Source organism: Euprymna scolopes, chromosome 26 (genome assembly GCF_053919585.1).
Source record: "Euprymna scolopes isolate OS-2025 chromosome 26, ASM5391958v1, whole genome shotgun sequence".
Classification (NCBI taxonomy): Eukaryota; Metazoa; Mollusca; class Cephalopoda; order Sepiida; family Sepiolidae; genus Euprymna; species Euprymna scolopes.
Window position 1 is genome coordinate 51,751,535 of NC_136507.1, and position 24,087 is coordinate 51,775,621.

Consider the following 24,087-nt stretch of genomic DNA (forward strand, 5'->3'; position numbering starts at 1 on the left):
GCAATTATAGGAAAAATTAATAATTCACTTAAATAGCAAATGCTAGACTTTGGTACTGCTCAAAATTGGAAACAGAGATACTATGTCCATACTCACTTTTTCTTGAACAAAGTATCAAGTTGACATGAAAATTTTTGCAGTTTTTAACTTTCAAATTCTGATGAACATATCTCGGCTCAAACAAAAATTCATTGATCGAAATAAGCACCATAAGAATCAACATACTTTTGCCAATGCAAAATAAGTGTATTTATGTCCGTAATGTAAAAATCTTGTGTTCTCGTGTCGATGAAGTTGCTGAAGGCGTTTTTGATATAGTTTAGATTTTTTTAAGTATTTATCAGGCAGAATGTTATTGAGATGCTTGAAAAAGTGGCAGTCAGTAGGTGAAAGGTCTGGAGAGTATGGCAGATGAGGCAGAGTTTCATAGCCCAATTTATTCAACTTCTTCAGGGTCAGTTTAGCAATGTGTTGTCGGGCAATGTCATAGAGGAAAATTGGGCTTTTTCTGTTGACTAATGCTGGGTGTTGTTGTCGAAGTTTCTGATGCATTTCATCCATTTGTTAACAGTACTTCCCCACCATAATGGTTTCACCTGCATTCAAAAAAGTCAGCATGACCTTCTTTTGGTGCAACTCTGGTTTTGGAAACTGTCGTGGAGCTTTGTTAGCATCTAACCACTGAGTTGTGCATCGCCAGCTCAGTGGTTAGATGCTGACGAACACCATGACACTATTTTTCATCACAAATCACAACTTGGTTGAGAAACAGGTTGTTCTTGTTGCATAAATAAAGGAAAGATGACACTTCATAACGGCGTTTCTTTTGGTTGTTGTTCAATTTATGAGGCACCCATTTATCAAATTTTTTGTCTTTCCAATTTCTCTTAAGTGGCTGGAAATTGTCATTACATCTAATTCAGAAGCAAGTTCTTAAACAGTTGTGCATGAATTGGCTTTGAAGAAAAAATGTGGAATTTTTCATTTTGATTTCAAATGATGTATTTTCAAATAAGTTTTCGTTTTAATACCTCTGCTTTTATATATCATTTCAAAGAACGTTTTTTGCTCCATCATTTTTTTTGCGTCATCTTTTTTTTTTCGTGCCATCTTTTTTTTTTGCTCCATCTAATCGTTTAAAAACAATTCTGTCTTCTTTCTAGAACGTTGAATATAAGATTAAAAAAAACAAAAAATTTGCACAATTTTCTTCATTAATATTAAAGTGTCATGTGGATGTTGAATGTAGTTATTCTCTTGTAATGCTAATAAGGTGTTAATATATAAATATAAAATGTTAATGTTTGATGTAGTTAATTTTTCATAATACACATCGGTTACATTTAAGTTTGAAATAGCATTTTTAGTATTAAAAGCAAAAATTAATGGATCTGTTCTTGTTCATTTTATTCTTTGTTATTTTGCTTTCAGAATCTATAATGACAACAACAACACCAACTGCAGTTCAAGTGATTAATCGTGGTCACCACTGCAAACATCCCTTACGTGGAGACAATGTGATCTTCCATTGGGACATGGATGTCGAGGAGAACAATGCAAGTATTATCCCAGATGGTATTGGTCTTCATGCACACTGTTCCGATGTTGGAAAATTCCGTCTCATGGGTTCGATCCGTTTGATCTGCAGAGATGGTATTTGGTTAGGAACGTTGCCATTTTGCCAAAAGACTGAAGAAGATGGTGACTATACTTTATGCTATCTTGTTGATTAAATGCATGAAACAAATCATTTAAGTGGAAGACATTTTCTAGAGGATATTGAATTTACAAATGATCCATAAAAGTCATATGTATATTCTGGTAAGGGGAGATGAATACTCGTTCTTAGCGTAGATTATCTACAGACACAGAGGTACATTTGTTCCATTGGTGAAAAGACAATTGAGCATGCTGTGGAGTTGTTAAATAGCAAGTGTATACACACACATATATGTATATATACCCAGTGTCTCTCTAAAAGTATGTATAAATGGCGTGCATATGTATATTATTGTGTCGTCTAGTGTTCATGTAATTGTTTATTTGCGGGTGTGTTTTACACATTTTCAATATAATTAATCAAATGGGACAATAACATATGAGGAACAGCTCTTTAAGAAAGAGACAAATAACATTTTTGTCTGCTCAGCACCAGACAAGTCACATACCTTATTTTATAATCTCCCTCTCTTCTGGTGGTTGGCACTTGAAATGAAGATGGTATCTTCCGAATGGAAACACCAAAACACAGCATTATAATTTACACATCTTTATTTCCATGATGTTCCAAGTCTTGGAGTTTGCATGCTTCTCCTTTGGTTTCTACTAGTTGGTTCACCAGACGCTTTCATGGACCACAAATACAGAATTGCCTTTCGCTCGCTAGGCCACTCTGACTGCTGACTGGACCCTGTACATTAACCAACTAACTATAACTGACTAACCCTGATTGCTTTGTCAAACCTTTTACGTGACCATATTATCTATCACTTCTGTTTGTTACTTAGTAAGCATTATAATCAGGTCAGTTGTATGTTTTTTGGTTTGGTTTTTATTGTTTTCTAAACTAAACTTCCAATCTTCATCATATAAATATTCAATATAAATATATTGTTTTAAATACCCATCCCATTTCAATGACATTTTTATCTTAGTAAAAGATTTCATAACACTGAACAACCACAGTGACATTTCTCACTTCAACACACCCTCCCTTCATCTTCGAGCAATCCAGTGTCACCTGGAAGTCATATTATCCAATAGTGTCAATTTAGAGGATGTGTAGACCTTTGTCTAATTTGTTTCTACAGTGGTGCTGTTTGTGAAGAAACCGTATTAGTGCTGCAAGATCTATTCTTGCGCAGATTCGGTGATACCTGTCGGACAGGAGTGAAATCTTGTTGCCCATCGAAGGACATATTTATCAGGTGATTCTTCATATCCTCTTCCTCCTCTACAGTTTTGAAACCTGATCGATGAAAGTTATCACCAAACAGAAGTTTGAAGTATTCAATAATGACTTTTCTTAGCATTTACTGATTGTTGTTAATCAGCCTGTACTAATGATGGAAGCTGAAAATATTCTCCTTTGTACTTCTGCCGTGACGTTTGGTGGTGGTTCATCGTACAGCAGGATACATTCTCCTACCACCACTATGATCCAATTGACACAAACGCGCTAATAGACAGCTGAAAACCATCTAAAGGAATTATAATTAGATCTCTAGCAAGTTGTTGGTCATTGTTTAAGGAATAGGAACATATTACTAATATCACCATTATATATCAATAATATATAGTAATAAATATAACTATTATATATCAATAATATATAGTGATAAATATAACTATTATATATCAATAATATATAGTCACAAATATCATTATTATATATCAATAATATATGGTGATAAATATCACTATTATATATCAATAATAGATAGTGATAAATATAACTATTATATATCAATAATATATAGTGATAAATATCATTATTATATATCAATAATATATAGTGATAAATATCATTATTATATATCAATAATATATGGTAATAAATATCACTATTATATATCAATAATATATAGTGATAAATATAACTTATATATCAATAATATATGGTAATAAATATCACTATTATATATCAATAATATATAGTGATAAATATAACTATTATATATCAATAATATATGATAATAAATATCACTATTATATATCAATAATATATGATAATAAATATAACTATTATATATCAATAATATATGGTAATAAATATAACTATTATATATCAATAATATATGGTAATAAATATCACTATTATATATCAATAATATATAGTGATAAATATAACTTATATATCAATAATATATGGTAATAAATATCACTATTATATATCAATAATATATAGTGATAAATATAACTATTATATATCAATAATATATGATAATAAATATCACTATTATATATCAATAATATATGATAATAAATATAACTATTATATATCAATAATATATAGTAATAAATATAACTATTATATATCAATAATATATAGTAATAAATATAACTATTATATATCAATAATATATAGTAATAAATATCACTATTATATATCAATAATATATAGCAATAAATATCACTATTATATATCAATAATATATGGTAATAAATATAACTATTATATATCAATAATATATAGTAATAAATAGTCATATATAAGGATAAGTAATAAGATTGTACATTTAGAAAACAAAATTGGTTTAAAGCTCCTAAAATTCACACTAAAATTGTCAGCAAGAGTGAATGCAGAATGGATAAAATATTTGGTAAAATTCAGTTATAAAGTTACACTCTTCCGGAGGTTGGAGGTTCAATCTTGATGGCTAATGGAAAGAAAGCATGCCATACCGTGGATTAAATAAAGGGTTCCATGCAAATTCTTGAATTAAAGATTTCTAAATTTAAAAAGATACACCTGAAGAAAGTTGAAGGTTATAATGACTGGAACATAATGAAAATAACATTCAAGATGAAAACAGTAAGTAGTCTGGAGGATCCAAATAATCAAATCTCCAAAATTCAGAAAAGTATGTAAGGCTAGTCCACAAATGAAGACTCAAAAAACACAAAAAGATTTTTCATTGCTTATTTTAGGTTACAATGTCAACACTTTTCTAATACTCTTTTCTATACTATGAGGCTCACCCTCATGAAAGCAAGCATTTAGGATGTCCTTATTACCTATGACCAAGTCTCAAGTTTTCATTCCACTAGTATTTGTTCAACTTGTTTGTTTTCTTATATTCCTAAACTAATCTACAAATGACATTCGTTTACCGTTTAAATCAACCAACAACTCACAAGATTTGTCAAAGCATACTTGAATTCCAACAGTACATTCTTCACTAAATTCAAAACTTAAGCTTGATTCTGTTCAACACACTTTTCATAACACCAGCACTTCGCATCTTTCAGGTACAATTTCATTACATTTTTAGATGCCTCCTCAAATTTCTGTGAGCATGGTCAGTCAATTAGTTTGTCTGTCACGCTTAAGTTTGAAATAGTATTTTCCATCAGTAAACATGCAGATTGAATGAACACACTTTATGAATGATTCCATTCTTGTTATTCCTTCCAAGCCAAATAATCTATTAAAAGATTTCTTCTTTTCAGGTGAATTTTGTTTTCTTTTCTCTTCTTGAATACTTTTTTTTTTTTTGACAACCAAGAAAATGTTTTGGAATTTTTGAGATGAGGATAATTTGGATTATTTAAACTACTATTCTTACCTTTTCAAACTTGAGGATCTTTTTGTCAAAATTAGAAATCTACATGGAATTTCAAACTATATTCAATCCATAAGATAGATTCCATCAGCCCTGGTTGTATAGAAATGTTAATTTATTATTGTGTTATTTTTAGTTATTATCACTTGCAGTTAGGATTGAATCTTCAAGTTTTGAAAGACTGTCACTCAATGCCTTTATCCATTGCACTATATGTCTACATGAACATTAAAAATAATAATTATCACTTTTACCTGGTAATAGCTGACAGAATGGGAACAGCATGAATTAAATAAATGGTTTAGTTTGAAATTCCATATAGATTTCCAAGTTTGACAATGATTCAAGTTTAAAATCTGCATTGGAAGCAGATTAGCCAAAACGTTACAAAAATAACAACCTAGATGATAACATTGGGCAACAATTTTTTACTTTTTGAGTGTTGTCTAGATTTCTACATCTGTTTTAGGATAGTTGTGCACTGTTTAATCAGGAAATGACATTTGTTTCTCTCCATTAGGTCAGTTTTTTGTACTAATCTTATTTGAAAAAAAAACATCAGATCTTGTGACAAAATCAATTACATTTTTAGTGTTGCTTTTTGGGGAGCTAGATTTTTCCCACATTAAAAACCAACCTTGTATTTAACTCTGCCCTCGTGGGAAAGCAAGTAAATAGGAACAACATATTGTTTACCTGATAGAAACATCGATTACTGTAAAATTGAATTCTGTTTCTCCAAACTACTGGAATGCTCAGCGGCAGGGAGGTCTCTTCTCAGATTCCAACAGTAGTCAGCCATCATAACTGCGTCCCAGCAACCTGATACCAGGTCTCCATCTCTTTTAGGTCCTGATGAAATCTCTTACTCTGCTTGTAACTCATTGATTGGTCCAGTTTACTTATATAGGTAGTGCATCCTGACGCTCATGTTGCAGTTCAGGTTTCTAAAAGCAGTCAGCATGTTGTCAACAAGTTCTGCATTGTTTCTTAAGTTTCATAAGAAAGTTCTTCACTATCAGAACAAATGCCTTCCACACTTCTAATTCCACTTTGTTCATTGATTTTTCAAATTCTGGATTTCTGGTGAGCTGCATGATCTGAGGACTGTCAAAGATACCAGCTTTCAACTTCACCATGGTCAATACTGAAAAACCTGGCACAAGTAAGTGAAGCAGTCACCATCCTTGTCCAGAGCCTTGGTGAACTGCTTGATTAAACCGAGCTTGATGTGCAGTGGCGAGAAGAGTATTCTGTCTCTGTTCACTAGAGGGTTGTTGATGACGTTCCTTTCCTTTCTTTCTGCATAGGCCAGTCCTTCATGTATGCTAAGCATCAATTTTTGGAAGATTTCAAGGTTTTATGACATCGAACTGATCTCTTTTCAACATGATCACCCAGAACTATTGGACCTGAATACTTGTTAAAATAGTCATTTCCAATCAAAACCTGACATGTTACCTCCATCAACTTCTTTTAAAATGCTTCACACATGTGTACAAAAATGTAAAAAACAACATGTAGCTATAGCTCAAAACTTTGACCTGATTGAGCAAAACCAATGTGATTTTTTAAATTCAGTGCATCAGATTTGTCATAAATCAGCTGAAAAAAAAAATGCAGACAACAAATTTGTTGTTGACCAGTGTCCTTTGTATCATCCTAAGAAATGTTGCTGATAATTTGTTTAGCTTCTGAAATACTTTTGTTTTTCTATTTTATTTCTCCCCAATACTTCCCAGAACTGGCACCCCCCACAATCTCAATCCACACGGCTACGAAATGGAGTGAGCAACAGATCGATTATTCAATTACCATTAATGGAAGCATCAAACTGGCAGCAGGAGGCAAACTCGAACTCAGTTGTCGTCATACATTGTATGAACCAAATACCTTGGAATGGTCTAGTTCAACCCATACTTATCCTAACTATAGGAACAGTCTTCAAGAAGATAATGGTACTCTGCCAAATACAACCGTTGTTCACCTTGGGTTTCCAGAAACAGCCAAACAGCATTCAGGGCGGTACACTTGCAAAATTAGAAACACAACAATATTCCATTTTGTTGACCTGATCATTTTCTGACAAGATTTTTGGAAATAAAAACGAAATGATTTTCTTATTTCATTTTTTTTTATTTTTAAATATGCATTCTTTGAAATTTTAGTTCTAATTGCACTATCTCTGGCAATCCATCCACAGGAAAAGGGAACCTGTTTAGGTTGGTTGGTTGTTTTTGTTTTACGGCGTATCAACCTTTTCAGGTTATTTAATGCCGAATCCAAAGATTTTGAAAAAAAATTTTTTAATAGAATATATTTGTTGTTTTCAAGTCAGATTCTATTTAACCCATAGTTGGGACCCTAACAGGTACTACCACTCCGGGTCAAAATGGACCTGGGAGCAATGGCAATTAAAGGGTGGCTCCACACTCCCCAAAGCCCGCAAGCTGGGGCCTCACCACTGGATATAGTTTAAGGTCATATCCAGGACCGAACCTGTTTAGGATTCCTAGAAGAGTTGGTTTTAATGATTTTAATAGCATTCTAATCTCCATATTTATTTAATTTTTGTCTATGACTTTGTTTGGCAACATTTTAAGTAGGGTCACTTTTAACAGTATTAAACATATTAAAAAATTGTTACTGTGCATCAGGCCATAAGTTCAATATCCCCAAACTTCTTTTTGAAAATCAAAATGACATTCAATTTGAAAACTTGTATTCCATATCTAATACAACAAGCCAGTTCCTTTGCAAATTCACTGTTTCCTGATTCAAAACAATTTAATCCAGACTCAATAGGTCACATTTCTTCTAATAGATTATGTTAATATTTCTTCATTTGTCAGATCTTTAAATTTTCTCATAATTAGACTGCTTTTAGAAAAGATATTATCAGCATCATCCCTACCTATAAAAATGTTATTACAGTTAAAAGCAATTATTTTTTTCTAACGACAAAGAAAGGGTACAAATCAAGCTCAGCCAATTCTTGGCTTGTAATGAAAAAAATAAAAAGAAAAAAGAAAGGACTTAATTAAAGAAGATTTGAAACATATTCATTATTTGTGATTATCACAAAATCAAAATGTTAGATTTTTATTTGTATCTGCAGAAAAGTTCTTTTATACAATGGAGACACAGTTGAAAGACCAGGGTTTCCTTTGAAATCCCATGAACAGTAGCAGACTATATGTTAATATGATGGAGACTCCACAAAAAGTCAACTCCTTAATTTCACAAAGCAAAATTTCAAACAATTGCAAGAGCCCATTTTAGGAGTTTTGTTCTGTTGCATCTAGTGTACACTTCTTGTTGTCTTGGGAGTGATCCACTAAATCCAATATATTTAGACAATAACTATTGTCAAAGTTCTTTTTTCTTTTTTTTTTTAGAAAGTGAAGCAACTAACAAAATGACAATGGTTATCATTTTTAAAATGACTCTTTCCAATTTATTCACTTAAATCTATTGGAGTTGGTGGAAGCTTTCCCAAGTTTATAAGTAGTGTAACATTATAAAATAGAAGACATAATTCAGTCATTAGAACTATTAAAATAAAAAAGGTGAATCATTTTATTAAAAAATTATTAAAACATAACTGTATTATAACCTTTTTTATGACATCATTCAATGGACAATGGTTAATTATGACATATTTACTTGTAATCAAATTTAATTGAAAATTCAAATATAATAAACAAAAGAATTCCAGAGTGTAATTGTAAAATTCCAACCATTCTTGGTTGAAAAAAAAAAAATAACAGAAAAAATTGAAGAATATTTATTTATGTCAATCATTATGTGAACAAGAAGAATCATATAGCTAGAAAATATGATGAGAAAAGATAAGGAAAGTAATTTTGGTATAAAATTAATGTTTAGAGTCAAGTATCATGGTTCATTTGTGCTCATAAACCAAAGGGAAGCAGTATTTTGACTGCACCTCTACTGTATCATTGAATCAAATAGTTCCTAGAATGTTTGTCACCCTTTCATAAAATTTACCACCATTTTTAAGAAGGATTTCTTTTGGTTTTCACAACACAACCTTCTTACTGAATTTTTTTTGTTGTTATTGTTTTTGTATTAATTAACAATGTATTCATGGTATTAGCTTTTCTTTTCAAGCAATTATTTATGAAAATTAGACTTTTATAGGGACAGATATAACAAATAACATCAATTTCCTCCATTTCTTCTAAAATCTATCCCAGCTTAATATTAAATTAATAGTGATAATAAGAACAAAGGTGCAAAATAAAATTAAGTTAATTTTATTATTTAAAAATTTTGAAAATTCAAAATATGTCTACGGTTATTTGAACAAATATTGTGCTTTTAACTAGAATGCCATCCTAATTATACATAGCTAATAAAAAAATGGAATAAAATAAAAAATTGAATGATGCTAAGATAGATGCTCGTAAATGCACAAAAAATTTAAAATGCTAACAGGAACTGGGATTTTTAGACTAGATTAGGATAATGGCATAAACTCACAATATTATCACTGATAGTGTCCAGGAGAGGTGGAGAAATGTACAGAATTACAGATTATTAAAGATTTTCATAATTTAAAAAAGTTTGCTTTTAATTTTAAAAAGCTGCATGTTGGGATGATTAAGTGTTTTATTTTTTTTAATTGTTTTGAAGCATTCATGGTGGTGGGTAAGGATAATCACCTTCTCCCTTCCCACTGCTTTCCATACTTACAAAATTAAACTGATGCACGTTGGTTTGGGATTTGACCACTCTAAAGTGTGAAGGCAAGTGGTTTCTGCGGGTCCCGACATATAGTATCCCTGATGGCAGGAATAGACAATTGTACTTCCAACTGCCAATGAATCTTGCCATGTTTCTCTGTAGCCATTCTCTGGGTAACCAGGATCTTCACAACTTTTAAGAATTTCTGAAAAAAAATAAATGTAACAATCGATATTGATACAAAAAGCATAATGCACTGTAAGATCTTGACAATGAAAAAAGATTGTATCACTCTGAAGAAGACTGAAAATTTGGATAAAAATAAAAATAAATAATTCATTTATTAGAAAAAAAAATCCTGTATCATATTATCTGGTTTCTTAAGAGATTTTCAAATTTCTCAATATACAGTTGCTTCTATTGTAGCAAAATTGATCTAAATATTTGTACACACATGCTGGGTCATTTTACTATAGTTATTAAATATTAAAAGTTTCTTCTACAATACTGGAAAGAAATCAGCAATGTTTTAAGATCTCAACAATGAAACATATTGTCTGTACAATACTTTGGGGTAATTGCCCCAACTAAAAAAAAAGTGCTCATTATATGCATAGTTACCAAAAGAGCACTTTTAGCTAGTTGGTGCAATTACCACAAAGTACAGTATCACTCTGATAAAGGCGTATGAAGCCAAAAATTTGAATGAAAAAAATAATGCATAATTCAGTTATTTTAAAAAAAAAAAAGTAAATAAAATAACATGCCTTGTGTTATATGGGTTCTTAACAGATTTTTACATTTTTCATTATACTAATGCTTCTACTGTAGTAAAATCGATCTCAATAAAAAAAGTTTACTTATATAGATATGTGTAAAACAATATACATGAGATACATGAGAACTAGAATGGTGAAACTGTTGAGATTGTCCAGAAGTTTTCTCACCCAAGTAATACAATTGGAGAAAAGGGAGAAGCAGTTTCTAGTATGAAGTTCAAAGAACTTCTACCATTACTAACCAGCAGTGTTGACTAAAGGAAGTCTATCATGCATGTGTGTATAGTGTGATGGTATACTGAAGTGAAATCTGACCAGTGAGGGCCATGGAGAGAAATGATACAAGAATAATACAATGGATGTGTAATGTGAATCTTAAAGACTGGACTTTATTTTGTAAAATGTAGAACAGTTGAGGTAGCAAGTTTAGTTCATAGTAGAAGGCAATGAAAAACATGTAAGGAAGTAATAAGATTGGACTTAAGAGAAGGAGGGATATATCAAGTTCTGGTCAGAGATATGTTAGTCGATTTTGAAAGCCATCAATGATTTTACATGCTATTCTAGCAAGTAAAATGGATGTTAAACTGAAGACAATAACGTAAGTAAAAAGAATTGGAAATAAAAGATTAAGATGAACTAAAATGATACACAGAAGTCAATACAAAGACATATAGATATTTTTCTTACACTTTAGTAGACTTTCTAAGATACATATTCGTAGTATTTATATACAGATTAAAAAAACACTGTGTATATAGGTTCAGAAACATTCAGTTTGTATGTTATAAGCTATTGAAACAAATGCTGATCAACATTCTTAATTGCAAACATCTAACACATACAATTCATATGACAGTGCAATTATTTTGACATATGAGATAAGCAAGCAGAGTACATATTACAGGATCACAGGCAAAATAAGATTGGACATGCACTAACAAAACCACAAATAAAATGACACCAAGCAAATATAAAATCCTTGGGGTTCAGAAAAAAGATCTAAGTATCTTCTTTGATAGACCATGCAGAGGATGATATGGACCATAAAGGAAATGAGTACTATTCCAAAAGCAACCTTCACACAAAGAGGTTCCTTTACATCTATTATATAAAGATATGTTAGTGTGTGTGTTTGTATGCCTGCTAAAACTGTTGTCATCCACATCTGACCAGGTGGAAACCAGTACCATCTGAAAAGGCAATGCCCTGGATGCATAATATGTGAAAATTAGAAAAAAAAGGGTTCATTCTGAAGCAGTCAACTGGACAACTTTTCAGAAAGGGGTTCCTCTTTTGTGTTGCTTTTCTTTAACAACTGATTAATAACCAGATTATTTGATTTGGGTTTGTCTGACAAAAATGTAAACATTACAGAAAATAAATATTCATATGATGAATCTGTCACACAGCATGTCAACCGTTGTAAACCATTTTTTGCGGAAACTGTTATCTCCCTTGCATTCAGATATTAGCGTCTGCTTTCTCTTGCTTGTTGTTATTATTGGTTATTGGCTGAAAAATCAAAGAGGGTTTGGACAAATGGACATTTTTTTTTTTTTTACATAGGCATCACCACTTATCAAGGCCAGGAGGCCACTCGAGGATAAGGGTTAAAGAGTGTACAGTAGAAATTGGGCAATATAGTAATCGTTAGTAAATGGAAATTCGGTAAAATTGTTAACAAGTGTAACGGCTAATCAAGAACTTGTTTATGTTAGACTTGAAGACAACCATATTGTAATCAGCTGGCAAGCAGGAAAACGTGTGTCCATGATTGTGTTTATGTAAAAAGTAAACCTATATGTTTTGTATACAAATGGTTTGTAGATAAAGGTGTTTTGTAGTGATATAAATTACCAGTAACTGGTATAACCTATAAATGATACTACCACTTCAGGTTAGAATAGGCAAGGAGTGATTGCAAACTCACAAATTGCAGCCTCATTACTGGATGTAATTTAATATCATACTTAAAAGCTGTCAGGAGAAAAGTGTCGTTTAAGTGATATAGATAATTAGGTGTAACTATTTGGCCTTTTCCCCAAAAGTGCAGAAACTTGTATTTGTTTTTAAATCAGACTGTTGTTTTTTTTTTTTTTTTTTTTTTTTTTTCAAATATTATTTTGCTGCTTCAATCCAAGGGAAGTAACTCTATGGATTACATTAGAGTTGCATCCTTTTTTTCTTTAAATGGCAGCTATTTCAAAATAATTCCAACCCTGACAAAATATTTTCTGGAAAGAATTAAATCAAATTACATCTTTTTTTAATAAGATGTTGCAATAGTTCACAAGAAAAAAACTGATGTGCCAGAATCAAATATTGATTTTGTGAAAAGAAAATTATTGATGACAAAAAATGAAGAGACTGACTTTACTTTATATATTAAAAAAGATATTGGAGGATGCAAACAAGGCATCTTGTATGTCAGTTTCAAAGAGCTCTTACCTGGTTTGAAGAAGACACAACGAGGGAATGCATGCATCCAACGTCCATCTGGGCCGCACACCACTTTAGATTTTCCCATCAATCGAAATTCTGGTTTACAAACAAAAATGGCCACATTGCCTGGTTCAATTTTCTCTGGTGGAGTTTCATTTTCAAATTTTACTTCTCCATTGACTGGATCCATTGGAATTTCACAGATTCTTGAATCATCTGTGGTCGAATAAAAAATAAATTGCATTAAGATGAGCTAAATTTTTTAGTACATTTTGAATGCAGAGGATATTATTTATTATAATCATTTTCCGCTATTTCGATAACAATAAAATATGTGAGGATACTTTGTGATCAGTGTAGAAATGACAGTTAAGCTAATACTTCATCTTTATAACAGCAGGAACCCCATCAGATTATTATAGTGCAGAGGCCAGACTGGGAATAATGGTTCCAGAAAGTCAAGACCTCACAGACTCCACAAAAGATATAGAAAGAATTCACACCCATCAACGAATCATAAAAGCTACCCTACGACCAAGCTAACCTATGTTATCAAGCATATAGATATGTACGAGAAACTAAAGACAGGATTTGCAATCGTTTTTTTTTTTTTTTTTTTTTTTTTTTTTTTTACACAGAGATCACCACTTATCAAGGCCCGGAAGCCACTCAGGGATAAGGGTTATTGCAAGTACATTACGTTAGTGAGGAGATTTGATGAAGTGTTTACTTAAGAGGGCGGTTCATTAGGAATTTGTTAACATTAGACTTGTAGACATCCAAGTTGTAGTCCGGAGGGAAGCAGGCAGACGGAACAGAGTTCTACAGGCGTGCAGTTCTAAGAAAGAAGCTTTGTTCATGAAATCCGCGTTTTGATTTAGGCATAGATATAGAGTGGGGGAAATTTTTCACAGTGGATTCAGCTAGACGGGTGTTTTTCGGTTTACTAATCTTTCTCTATATTATCATTATTTTCATTTACCAATACTCGACTGAACTCCAATCTATAGTTTGCTCTCCCCCTTTACAACAAAACCATGTACAGCTACAGGAACTGTCAATAATTTTCCTTTCTTCATCTGTGTACTTAAAGTAAAGATTTTTTCAAGATCTACCCATCTGTGAAACAAAATACCACAGGGATTGATTCCCAGCTAACTACAACGTAATTATTTTAAAGTTCAATATTAATGCATTCTTGTTGACAATCCTCCTCTTAACTAAATTCTGCCCCATTTCTACCATCGTTACCAATCATCACAGTATTGTTTTACCATCCACCTGACAAAATTCATGAAACTTCTCAAACAAGCCAGGGGGGGGGGGGGCTTGCCCGGTCATAAAATCTGCTTAAATATATTTTAATTTATCCAGAAAAAAAAATGTGAATGCTGAAGTATGATATTTTAATGTATAAAAAATAAATGTAACTTAGTTGCCATCATTCAGAATTAAAACCAAAAGCAAAATTTGCAAAGTAAAAATAAAAATAGGTAAAATGTTTGCATGGGAAAAAATTCTAAAATATAACTAAGTGAAAAAGGTTATAAACTGATCAAAAAAATGATAAAAAAATAAAAACTAATTAAATGTGATATTCATTCAAAACTCGAATATCTAAAGGGCAAATATTTAGTTGGTCCGCTAGAGCACTTTTACCTATTATAAACTTAGTTTCATTAAAAAATCATCAAAACATTTCACTCTGTAATTCATCAGCTTTTTTTTTTAATTATTTTTTTTTTGTTGTTGGTCTTCAATGCAAACACAGGAACCTAAAAAAGTAAAGTCAATAGGATAAAATCAAAAATGTTTATTAAAATGTAATTTGTGTGTTAAGAATGTCTTCTCAATATATTGACTACTGTAGTTTGTAACACACCAACTTATTTAAGTATATATTTTAATTAAAAATGTATCCATAATGTGGTTACTCACTTTTAACTTTCAACAGGTATGATAATCAATTTGTATGAAAGAACAATGGAGATGGATGAGAACTTAGTTATGGATAGCGAAGCTATTGAGGTTGTCAAGAAATTTTATTATTTTAATGCAGAGTTTTATAGAAGTTTTATGATATTAGAGCAAAGCGTGGAGTAGTGCACTTGTGTGATTGCAAGAATTAGGAATGGATGTAGCAAGTTCAGGGAACTAATAGAGTATTACCACTGTTGAACAAGGAGAACATCTATCATGTGTATGTAATGCAACAATGTAATGGCCAGTGAAGGTTGAGGACGTGTTGCATGGAGAGAAATGATTTGATAATGATACAATAGATGTGCGATGCGAGTCTTAAAGACAGATTTAGTTCTGATGATTTTAGAGGAAGATTAAATCTGATGGGTTTCTATAACATCAGATATGAAGCTATGCTAAACCCACTTATATAATTGGGGTGCTTAATCTATACATGATCCCAAGTTTGTCTTTTTTCCTTCCAAGAATGAAACATGATTTCTTTTTTATTTTTACTAGTACAACAAGTATTTATTAACATCAAGTTTGAAGTGAACCAGGTCAGAGAAACAAGCTTGTGATAACACATTGGAAAGAAACTGTTCATGGAAATTCCATTTGATGCTAGGTACACATCTCCATATATAATATTTTGATTGCAGACTTTGGGCCAAAGTATGTAGGCTTGCAACAACAGATGCCACATACAAATTCAATACATCCACTATCCACTGACAGCCACTATCTTATGTAGCTTACGACTACCATTTCTGCCACGTTCACTTGTGATAATAAAATGCTACATTACAGCCTATGAGCAACACCATCAGAATCGCCACATCTACTGAGGAATAACTTCCTATTTTTCTCTCTCAATATTTAGTGTTTCACTAGTTAAGACCAGGCCAAATTTTATATTTTTCTACGATATTGTGCTGGCACCGCCATGTTATTACATAATATAATCTTTCCATTTCCTGATTCAAAAATAATGAATTCTCCTTTCTCAAATTTTGCCCATTTTGATTGGCTGATACCTGAATATTCGCATATTCCAGAATCCACTTCTACAACAAATAAACAAACACTCCAGAAATTATACAATATGACATACAAAAGAAAATTGTGCTAAAAAACAAACAAAATCAAACATATTCACCGGTTTGCATCACTAAAAAAAACAAAAAAACAAAATTGTCATCACACTCAATCATGCTAAAAAAAAAAAAAAAAAAAAAATATTAAACATAATAACCGATAGCATCGCTCTATACAGAAGACAACTTTGTGTTTTTTTTTGGGGTGGAGTGTTAAATTTTTACATTAGCTCCACCTCCACAATTTTCATTAACATGATGACTTTTAAAGGTTTTCAACTATGCTGATTACAAAAATTTAATTTAAATTTGACAGAGACAAGTACTTTTTGATGGTTGGGGATGTCTATTCAAAAGCCGTTCTTATCATGAGGAGGTTGGGAGTTGGCCACCAACAACAACCGTACTTTAATTTTTTATGAAGGGGGGGGGCATCATCCAGCAACGCTGATTAACGGGTCCTGCTCGTTAGAAATAAAACTCAGAAACTCACCTTTAATACACTCAATGCCAGGTGATGACCATGTCCCGTTGAAGCACCAAACTGTCTTGGGAATTGCAGGCTTGTATCCTGGCCCACAGTAGTACTCTAAATTGGAATCATGTTCAATCTGGTCGTTGGGTGAGAAATGGATCTTCTTGAAGAATTCATGCCTGTAAGCATGAAGGCTTGGCATATCTGGAACTATGCAGCTTCCTAGAAGGAATTGAAAAAAAAGTAAATTTTAATACAGGTTTCAGATTTTTTTGTCCTTATCTTTCCAGTGACTGCGTTCTCCAGTTTTCATCAGCATCATTTTTTTTATAATTGAATTATTTTTTTTCAATCATAAACTATTCTCATTCCACTTTTCGTGCTTTAAATTATTTTGTGGAAGTTGAAATTTTGTTTTCTTTTCTGAATATCACTCCAGACAAGGCATGAAGTCACCCGATGGAGGGAGCTAAAACAACAACAACAACAGCAAAAAAAATACTACTTCGAAAGCAAAAACTAGTCAACAATAACAGTTATATGGATAGATTCTGACTCAGAAAATAGAAATTCTTCCCTCTTTGTCAGAAACATCACTCATGGAATGTGAGGCAGAGAAGAAAAAATAAGAGAAATAAGAGTTATATAATTCACAATTGTATTTTGAGTGTCACCCACATTGAGAATTGAAGAATAGAAGAATGTAACTTAGAACTGAATTTAGTACTTTATCCTTGCAGACTCCAAATAATATGAATAACCAATCATCATCTCAGAAATACAGAAAATAATTTTTTATTATTCAGTATAAAGTGTATTTAATTTTGTTTGCATGGGATATGTATTTGCTCAGATAATTCACATTTCAAATGATGACACTTGTTTAGGAACATAAATCACCGAGATACTTCACATTGCTTGTGCATTATACAAGACATAAAACCAGCAATATACAAAGTCAAGATGAAATGTGAACAAGACTCATACTGCCACTTGGACATGATGGGCTACTAATCGGGATCATGTCTACAAGTCACTATGTAGGGATTTGAGCTGCAAGATGTCTGTTCACATTACACTTAAACTTCTACACATTTATAGTCAGGGAAGTAAGAGACAGGGAAGGAATTCCAAAGTCTAACAGTCCGAGGGACGAAACTATTAGAGTAGAAGGCTATCTGGCATCTAGAGACCTCAACAGTAAAGGGACGGGATTTTTCTGTCTGTTGGGTTAGTCGGGAATATGTACATCGAAGGTCCACCAAGTGCTGGGAGTTCATCAGAGCACATTCTATTAAAGTATTTGTAAACTTAGCATACAGGTATGTGACATTGCAGCATTGGGACAGAGGTTAGAGTTTGGCTGATAGTGCAAGACCTATTAGATTGGAGACTCTTTTTTAATTCCTGTCAAAAAGAGACTAGTGGTAGATGCACCAGCGACAACAATATTCAATGCAGGAATCCATGAATTCTATGCATGAATTCTATGCATGAATTCTATGCATGAATTCTATGCATGAATTCTATGCATGAATTCTATGCATGAATTCTATGCATGAATTCTATGCATGAATTCTATGCATGAATTCTATGCATGAATTCTATGCATGAATTCTATGCATGAATTCTATGCATGAATTCTATGCATGAATTCTATGCATGAATTCTATGCATGAATGAATGGTTGTATTATTTGAATTATTTGGAATATTTTTTTCATTTTGGATTTTATTCTTACGTTTCATTTGATATAATCTCTAAGCTTCTTCAGAGGTATATTGTTCTCATTCCTTCAGCTATGATTGGGTGGAAGTTTTACATGAATCATATATTCTTAGTATCATCTGTACAGGGGACTGAAACTTCAACCTCCAGATAGAAAAACAAAAGAAAAAACATATATACTAATGATTATCAATAAGTAGTAACTCTACATATCTAAACCAAATATAGGTTTAAGACTTCCAAGATTCATACCCAAATTTGCATATGAACCCATGACACGATGGATAAAGTGCTAAGTATAATCAGTTCTAAGTGACATTCTCTTAATGGTTGAAAAGCCTCAGTACAAGTAATACTAAGATTTATTTAACACTTCTAACCAATCATGGTTGACAGAACAAGAATAATCTACTGCCATTAAATGACTAAACAGTTCAATTCAAAATTCCATACACATTCTCAAGTTTAACAAAATGCATGGAGGTTTTATTGTGAGAATAGCATCTAAGGGAACAGTTGTTGGAACAATCCAAGACTCATCATTATTTTACCCATAGTTGAGCTGGTGATTGTTGGTTCATACCTTCTCTAACACTATTAAAATGTAAATGGTAACAATAAACTGGACAGGATTTTAATTCAGTATTGCCAATCCCATAGTCTGTAATGATATTTGTTAAACCCATCACACACATTCACACATATCTTTTCACTGCAGGAAGATGTGTCACAAGGTTGGAAATTGGGAATAGAAAAACCAGCACATCAATCTGGCCCAGCAAAAAATGTCTGAGCAGGCCCATTTGCATTCAACAGTAGGAGCACCTCAGACAATTGGCAATAAGACAACCTCTTGTCATAAAGAGAATACAATGTTTGGGAAAGTGCACTATCCAGGATTGCATAGAACCATACATAAATCTGACAGAGCAGAGCAAATGGTACTGTAGAGGTCCACCTTGCCGGATTGATTATCAAGAACATATCCTTGATTGGTATATGTAATGTCAAAAAACTTTGCACATTCTCACACATTAGTGGATAAACGATATAAAAAAATAAATGATTTATCATTCTACTCACCATAACATTTTGGTACTTCCATTGACCATTGGTTATTGTCACGGCAGATTGCAGATGTTGACCTACCAACAAACTTATAACCTGGATTACACCTTAAAAAGAATATGATTATTACAAATTGTTATTACAAATTGTTCAGTCATATAAAAAACATAATTATTATAAACTGTTATTACATTATTTTGGTTCTTGTCTAGAATTTTCTTTGTATTGAAAAAAAATAAAGAAAAATTTATGATGAGAAAGAAAAAATGTATGATGTACGTACCTGTGACAAAATGAAAATATCATATTCCAAAAATCATGTAAATTGATCAAGTAGTTTATTTTTATGAAGAAAATCATTTTTAAGCAATTAATGGGAATTTGTAGGCATTAAAACATAAATTTAGTAAATATAAATATTGTTGAGTTACCTCCCTTGTCTTTTTATGACTTTCCAAAATGGTAGTCAAAACAGTCACTCCTTGTATGCTCATAAAATTTGATTTTATTTAAAAAAATAAAATTAATACATGTGATTTTTGAAATATGATATTTTTGTTTGGTAGGGCTAGGAGTAATTAATTGTGGACACCCTGAAAACTTGACAGAAAGAAAAAAATCAATCAGTTTAAAATTTAGAGTGGATGATTAGTTTCACACATAAATTTAATATAAAATAATCCATTTACAGACTGTTTTAGCATTTTAGGTCAGTTAATTAATCTTCGTTTTTTTCTGTGAGAGATAAATTTAGAGCATTTTTTTTAATATAATTATACATGGTTTTAAGAGAGTTTTGTATGCTGGGAACTTGCCACTCTAACTTGGAGTTAGTGGTAGGGTTAAAAGATTTTGTTTTTTAGTGGATCGGCTTATCACTCAAATTAAGAATTAATAGTACATGTCCAAGGGAAGTCATTTTAGGTGGGCTTGTCTCTTTAGGTTAAAGTTAGTAACAGATTAATTACTTTGAAAAAGTATCCAAAAAATTTTAAGTTCTGCTTTATAAGAATGGTCAGGAAATGGGGATCTTTTTATGGTAAAGCTGAATTCACTGTGAAAAATTTCCCCCACTCTATATCTGTGCCTAAATCAAAATGCGGATTCGATGAACAAAGCTTCTTTCTTAGAACTGCACACCTGTGGAACTCTGTTCCGTCTACCTGCTTTCCACCGGACTACAACTTGGATGTCTTCAAGTCCAATGTTAACAAATTCCTAATAAACCACCCCCTTAAGTAAACACTTCATCAAATCTCCACACTAACGTAATGTACTTGCAATAACCCTTATCCCTGAGTGGATTCCGGGCCTTGATAAGTGGTGATCACTGTGTAAAAAAAAAAAAAAAAAAAAAAAATTTATATGTGAAACTGATCTTCCCTTACTTTAGATTCTAAATTATGTTTTGTTGTTGTCTTATTTTTCTTTTTCCTGCCAAAATTTTGTAAGATATTCACATTTAATCACCTAAAAAAGTAAAATCTTATTCAAATTTTTAAACTAGTTGTTAGAAAGTCATTTATTACTAGAATTAACGTTTGAAAGTTGAGTATATTTAAACACAAGTATTTCTTGAAGGAATTACTATCTATAAAAGAACTAGAAATCACATTAATTTCAAGAAAAAAGTATTTTTCTTCCTTTCATATTATAAAATAAACCTGTAAACTAGATTTACAAAATAAATAATTTTTATAAACAGCTGCTGCAATAATAGTGTAGGTATAGCAGTCAAATTCTCAATTTTTGTTGAAAAGGAGACAATATTTTGGGGAATAGAATAATCAAAAATTACTACTATGAAAAGAAAAAAAACAACATACAATTATAAGTCTTTCTTTCAATAATTTTGATCCAGAGCATCACTGATTAGCTATCATCATGAGCACCAGTTTCAATATTAGCTAAGGGCTACAATTTTGGTACAGAGACCGACCATTATGGCCCACATGTCCAAACAAATACAGTCTGCGTAATTTTAAAACAAAGTCTTGTGTTGACTTTTGGTAACAGTAATGAGAACGGTCTGAGATTTTTGTACAAAATTTCTTTTTTACTAATGAGTTCAATTTGTCAAAGGCAAAAGGATAATGGTTAATGAAATGGATAAATTGTCAATTGAATAATGAAGAATATTATGAGAGAATTAAAAACAATGAATAGAATGAACAAAATTTGATGCTAAATATGAAATCTGTCCATTCCTTATCCATGTATATCATTTAGTGGGAACCTTATGCCAGTAAGTTAGCTAGTGTGAATTTTGATAAGGGTCACATTAATGCATGTCAGGATAACCTAGCTACAAACAGAATTGCACTCAGAAATAGATGACGTGAGTTGAAGCAAGGGATAACAGGTCAAACTGTAGACAAAACATAGTTGAAAGATATGAAAATATTATGAATTAGTCACGTTTTTGAATGAGAGAAAACTAAGCATTTTAGTTCAGTCTCTCAGTTGGAAGTCAAATGAATGGATGCACAGATAATGTAGAAATAAACTAGGCTGAATGTTACTGATGTCAGTTTCCGTGTCACTCAATTTGATAGAAAGTTTAAGAAGTAAAGCATTGCTCAGAATGGCACAGAACCAGAGTCAATGGCGATGATTCTTTCATAACAAAGTTCATTCTCTTCAATAAAACTACGTAACTGTCTTGTCTTTCATGCAAGAGAAGTTTTGTACTACTAGATAACATGTCCACTCATAAAATGGTGACAAAAAACAGTAATCATGCAGAGATCAAAATGACCAGCACGTAAACACACACATGTATGTATAAAGACTTGGGTTTATCAGTCACTCTTTAATGAAAATGTAACACGAAAAACTTACCTAAAAAAGATTATTGCACCAGTCTTAACACCACTGCCAGTGATGAAACCATTGTAAAATGGGTCAGGTTTTGGGCAGCCTTTCTCTGATTAAAAAAAAAAAAAAAAAATAGTGTTGGAAACAGAGTCAAATCAAAATAAACCAACTTTGTCAGCAAATAATTTTTAAATGACAAAAACGATTCTAGTGATTCACTGAATTAATTTGTTAAGCTAATCATGTGACTGGAACTGTGAGATTTCTATAGGGATTCTATTAACATAGTTATTTTCCCTACAATATGTCAAACTATCTACATAGTTATTTCCTCTACATTGTGTGTAAGTGAATTACTTGAAATTAATTAATAAATAATGGGGCATTGTTGCCTTATAGAACTAAATAAACCAAGAATTGTATACCTCAAAAGTGAAAAAACTGAAAAAACTCTTTTCCCTTCAAAATTTATGATATGAAAAATATTTGTAAAACATTGTTTTTGGGGGGAAGGGGAGAATAATGATTTCTTTATGTACATTTGGTTTATTTTAAATTTACAATTTGACAAAAGAATAAAATGGTTAACTTGTTTACAAATAAATTGAAATGCATTATGGTGAAATTTAATTAGTGAGGAGGATACCCCTTAGCTGGTCTGCCCATAATTTGTGCATTTTGTATGTGCGTGTATGCATAAAAGGGATTTATTTTTAATTTACAAAGTAGAACTGAATCATAACAAATTTTCTATCCACAATATAAAAATATGCATAAAATAGAAGGATGTGTATAGTAAAATGCAATCATGGAATCAGAAAACAGTAAAAACAAATAGATAATTAATGAGATGTCCTTTTGCAAAGCAATATGCAAATTAGTTAACTGTAGGATATGTTGGGATGATTTGCTTTTTTAAAATATTCAGATTTGGAAAAATCAGAACATTTTGGCATATCCAAATTAGAAAATTTTGTGCCTATTTTCTGATGCCAAAAATGATTCTTTTAAATTGTTTCATTCTTGTCTTTGTTGAAAACTTAAGTTTCCATTGTTAATACTAATGATAAAATAATAAATATTTATTTATTTTGAACCACCAGTAAAACTAACCCCCTCTACCCACAAGTGTATTATTACGTTTCCGAAAATATATGTATATATTTTATGGGTATTTACAGTAATCTGACCATAAAAAATACTCTATAGCTAAATATTTAAAGATTTAAAAAGAACCGGAATCCGTAATTGTATCGGAATCAGGAAAAATATTGGAATTGTCCCGTCACTAATACACATGATTAGTACATTTGAAAGCTATTGCTCTTTTATTTTGAATATGAACTTGGCTTTTTAATCTCACTGTCTGTTAAATGTTGTCCAGCAGTCTTCGGCAAGATTGGACCATGCCGAAGACTGTTAGACAAAGGATACCGTGAACATGGTTGAGTTGCTCAGAATGGCATAGAACTGGACACAATGGCAACAATTTGTGAAGAGTGCCACGGCTGGTCAGTAATGACCATTCTGTCAAATAGAGAGAGAGAGTTTGTTAAATGTCTCAATTTTAGAAATGTTGATGTTTTAATTTGGTTTGGTTTGGTTTTACGGCATATCAACCTTTTTTGTGTTTTTGGTTATTTAATGCAGAGTTCCATTTTTTTTTTGTGGATTACATATTTTAATTTATTCAGTAAGTCAAGTCAGCCTTTTTTGCGTCA

At 31.6% G+C, this 24,087-nt stretch overlaps 2 protein-coding genes across 2 annotated transcripts in view; one reads left to right on the forward strand and one right to left on the reverse strand.

The window, feature by feature from the left end:
* LOC145248039 (complement receptor type 2-like) overlaps nt 1–7,408 on the forward strand; it is a 137,916-nt gene extending 130,508 nt beyond the window's left edge. Inside the window, exons 22-23 of the mRNA XM_080109769.1 lie at nt 1,432–1,701; nt 7,028–7,408. Coding sequence (XP_079965895.1) covers nt 1,432–1,701; nt 7,028–7,371 — 614 coding nt within the window. The 3' untranslated portion in view covers nt 7,372–7,408. The remainder of the gene's footprint in view (nt 1–1,431; nt 1,702–7,027) is intronic.
* Nucleotides 7,409–8,325: 917 nt separating this feature from the next.
* Nucleotides 8,326–24,087, reverse strand: part of LOC145248040 (protein lev-9-like) — a 62,017-nt gene continuing 46,255 nt past the window's right edge. Inside the window, exons 10-14 of the mRNA XM_080109770.1 lie at nt 22,391–22,475; nt 19,565–19,656; nt 16,772–16,975; nt 13,226–13,435; nt 8,326–10,200 (exon numbers count right to left, since the gene is read on the reverse strand). Coding sequence (XP_079965896.1) covers nt 10,001–10,200; nt 13,226–13,435; nt 16,772–16,975; nt 19,565–19,656; nt 22,391–22,475 — 791 coding nt within the window. The 3' untranslated portion in view covers nt 8,326–10,000. The remainder of the gene's footprint in view (nt 10,201–13,225; nt 13,436–16,771; nt 16,976–19,564; nt 19,657–22,390; nt 22,476–24,087) is intronic.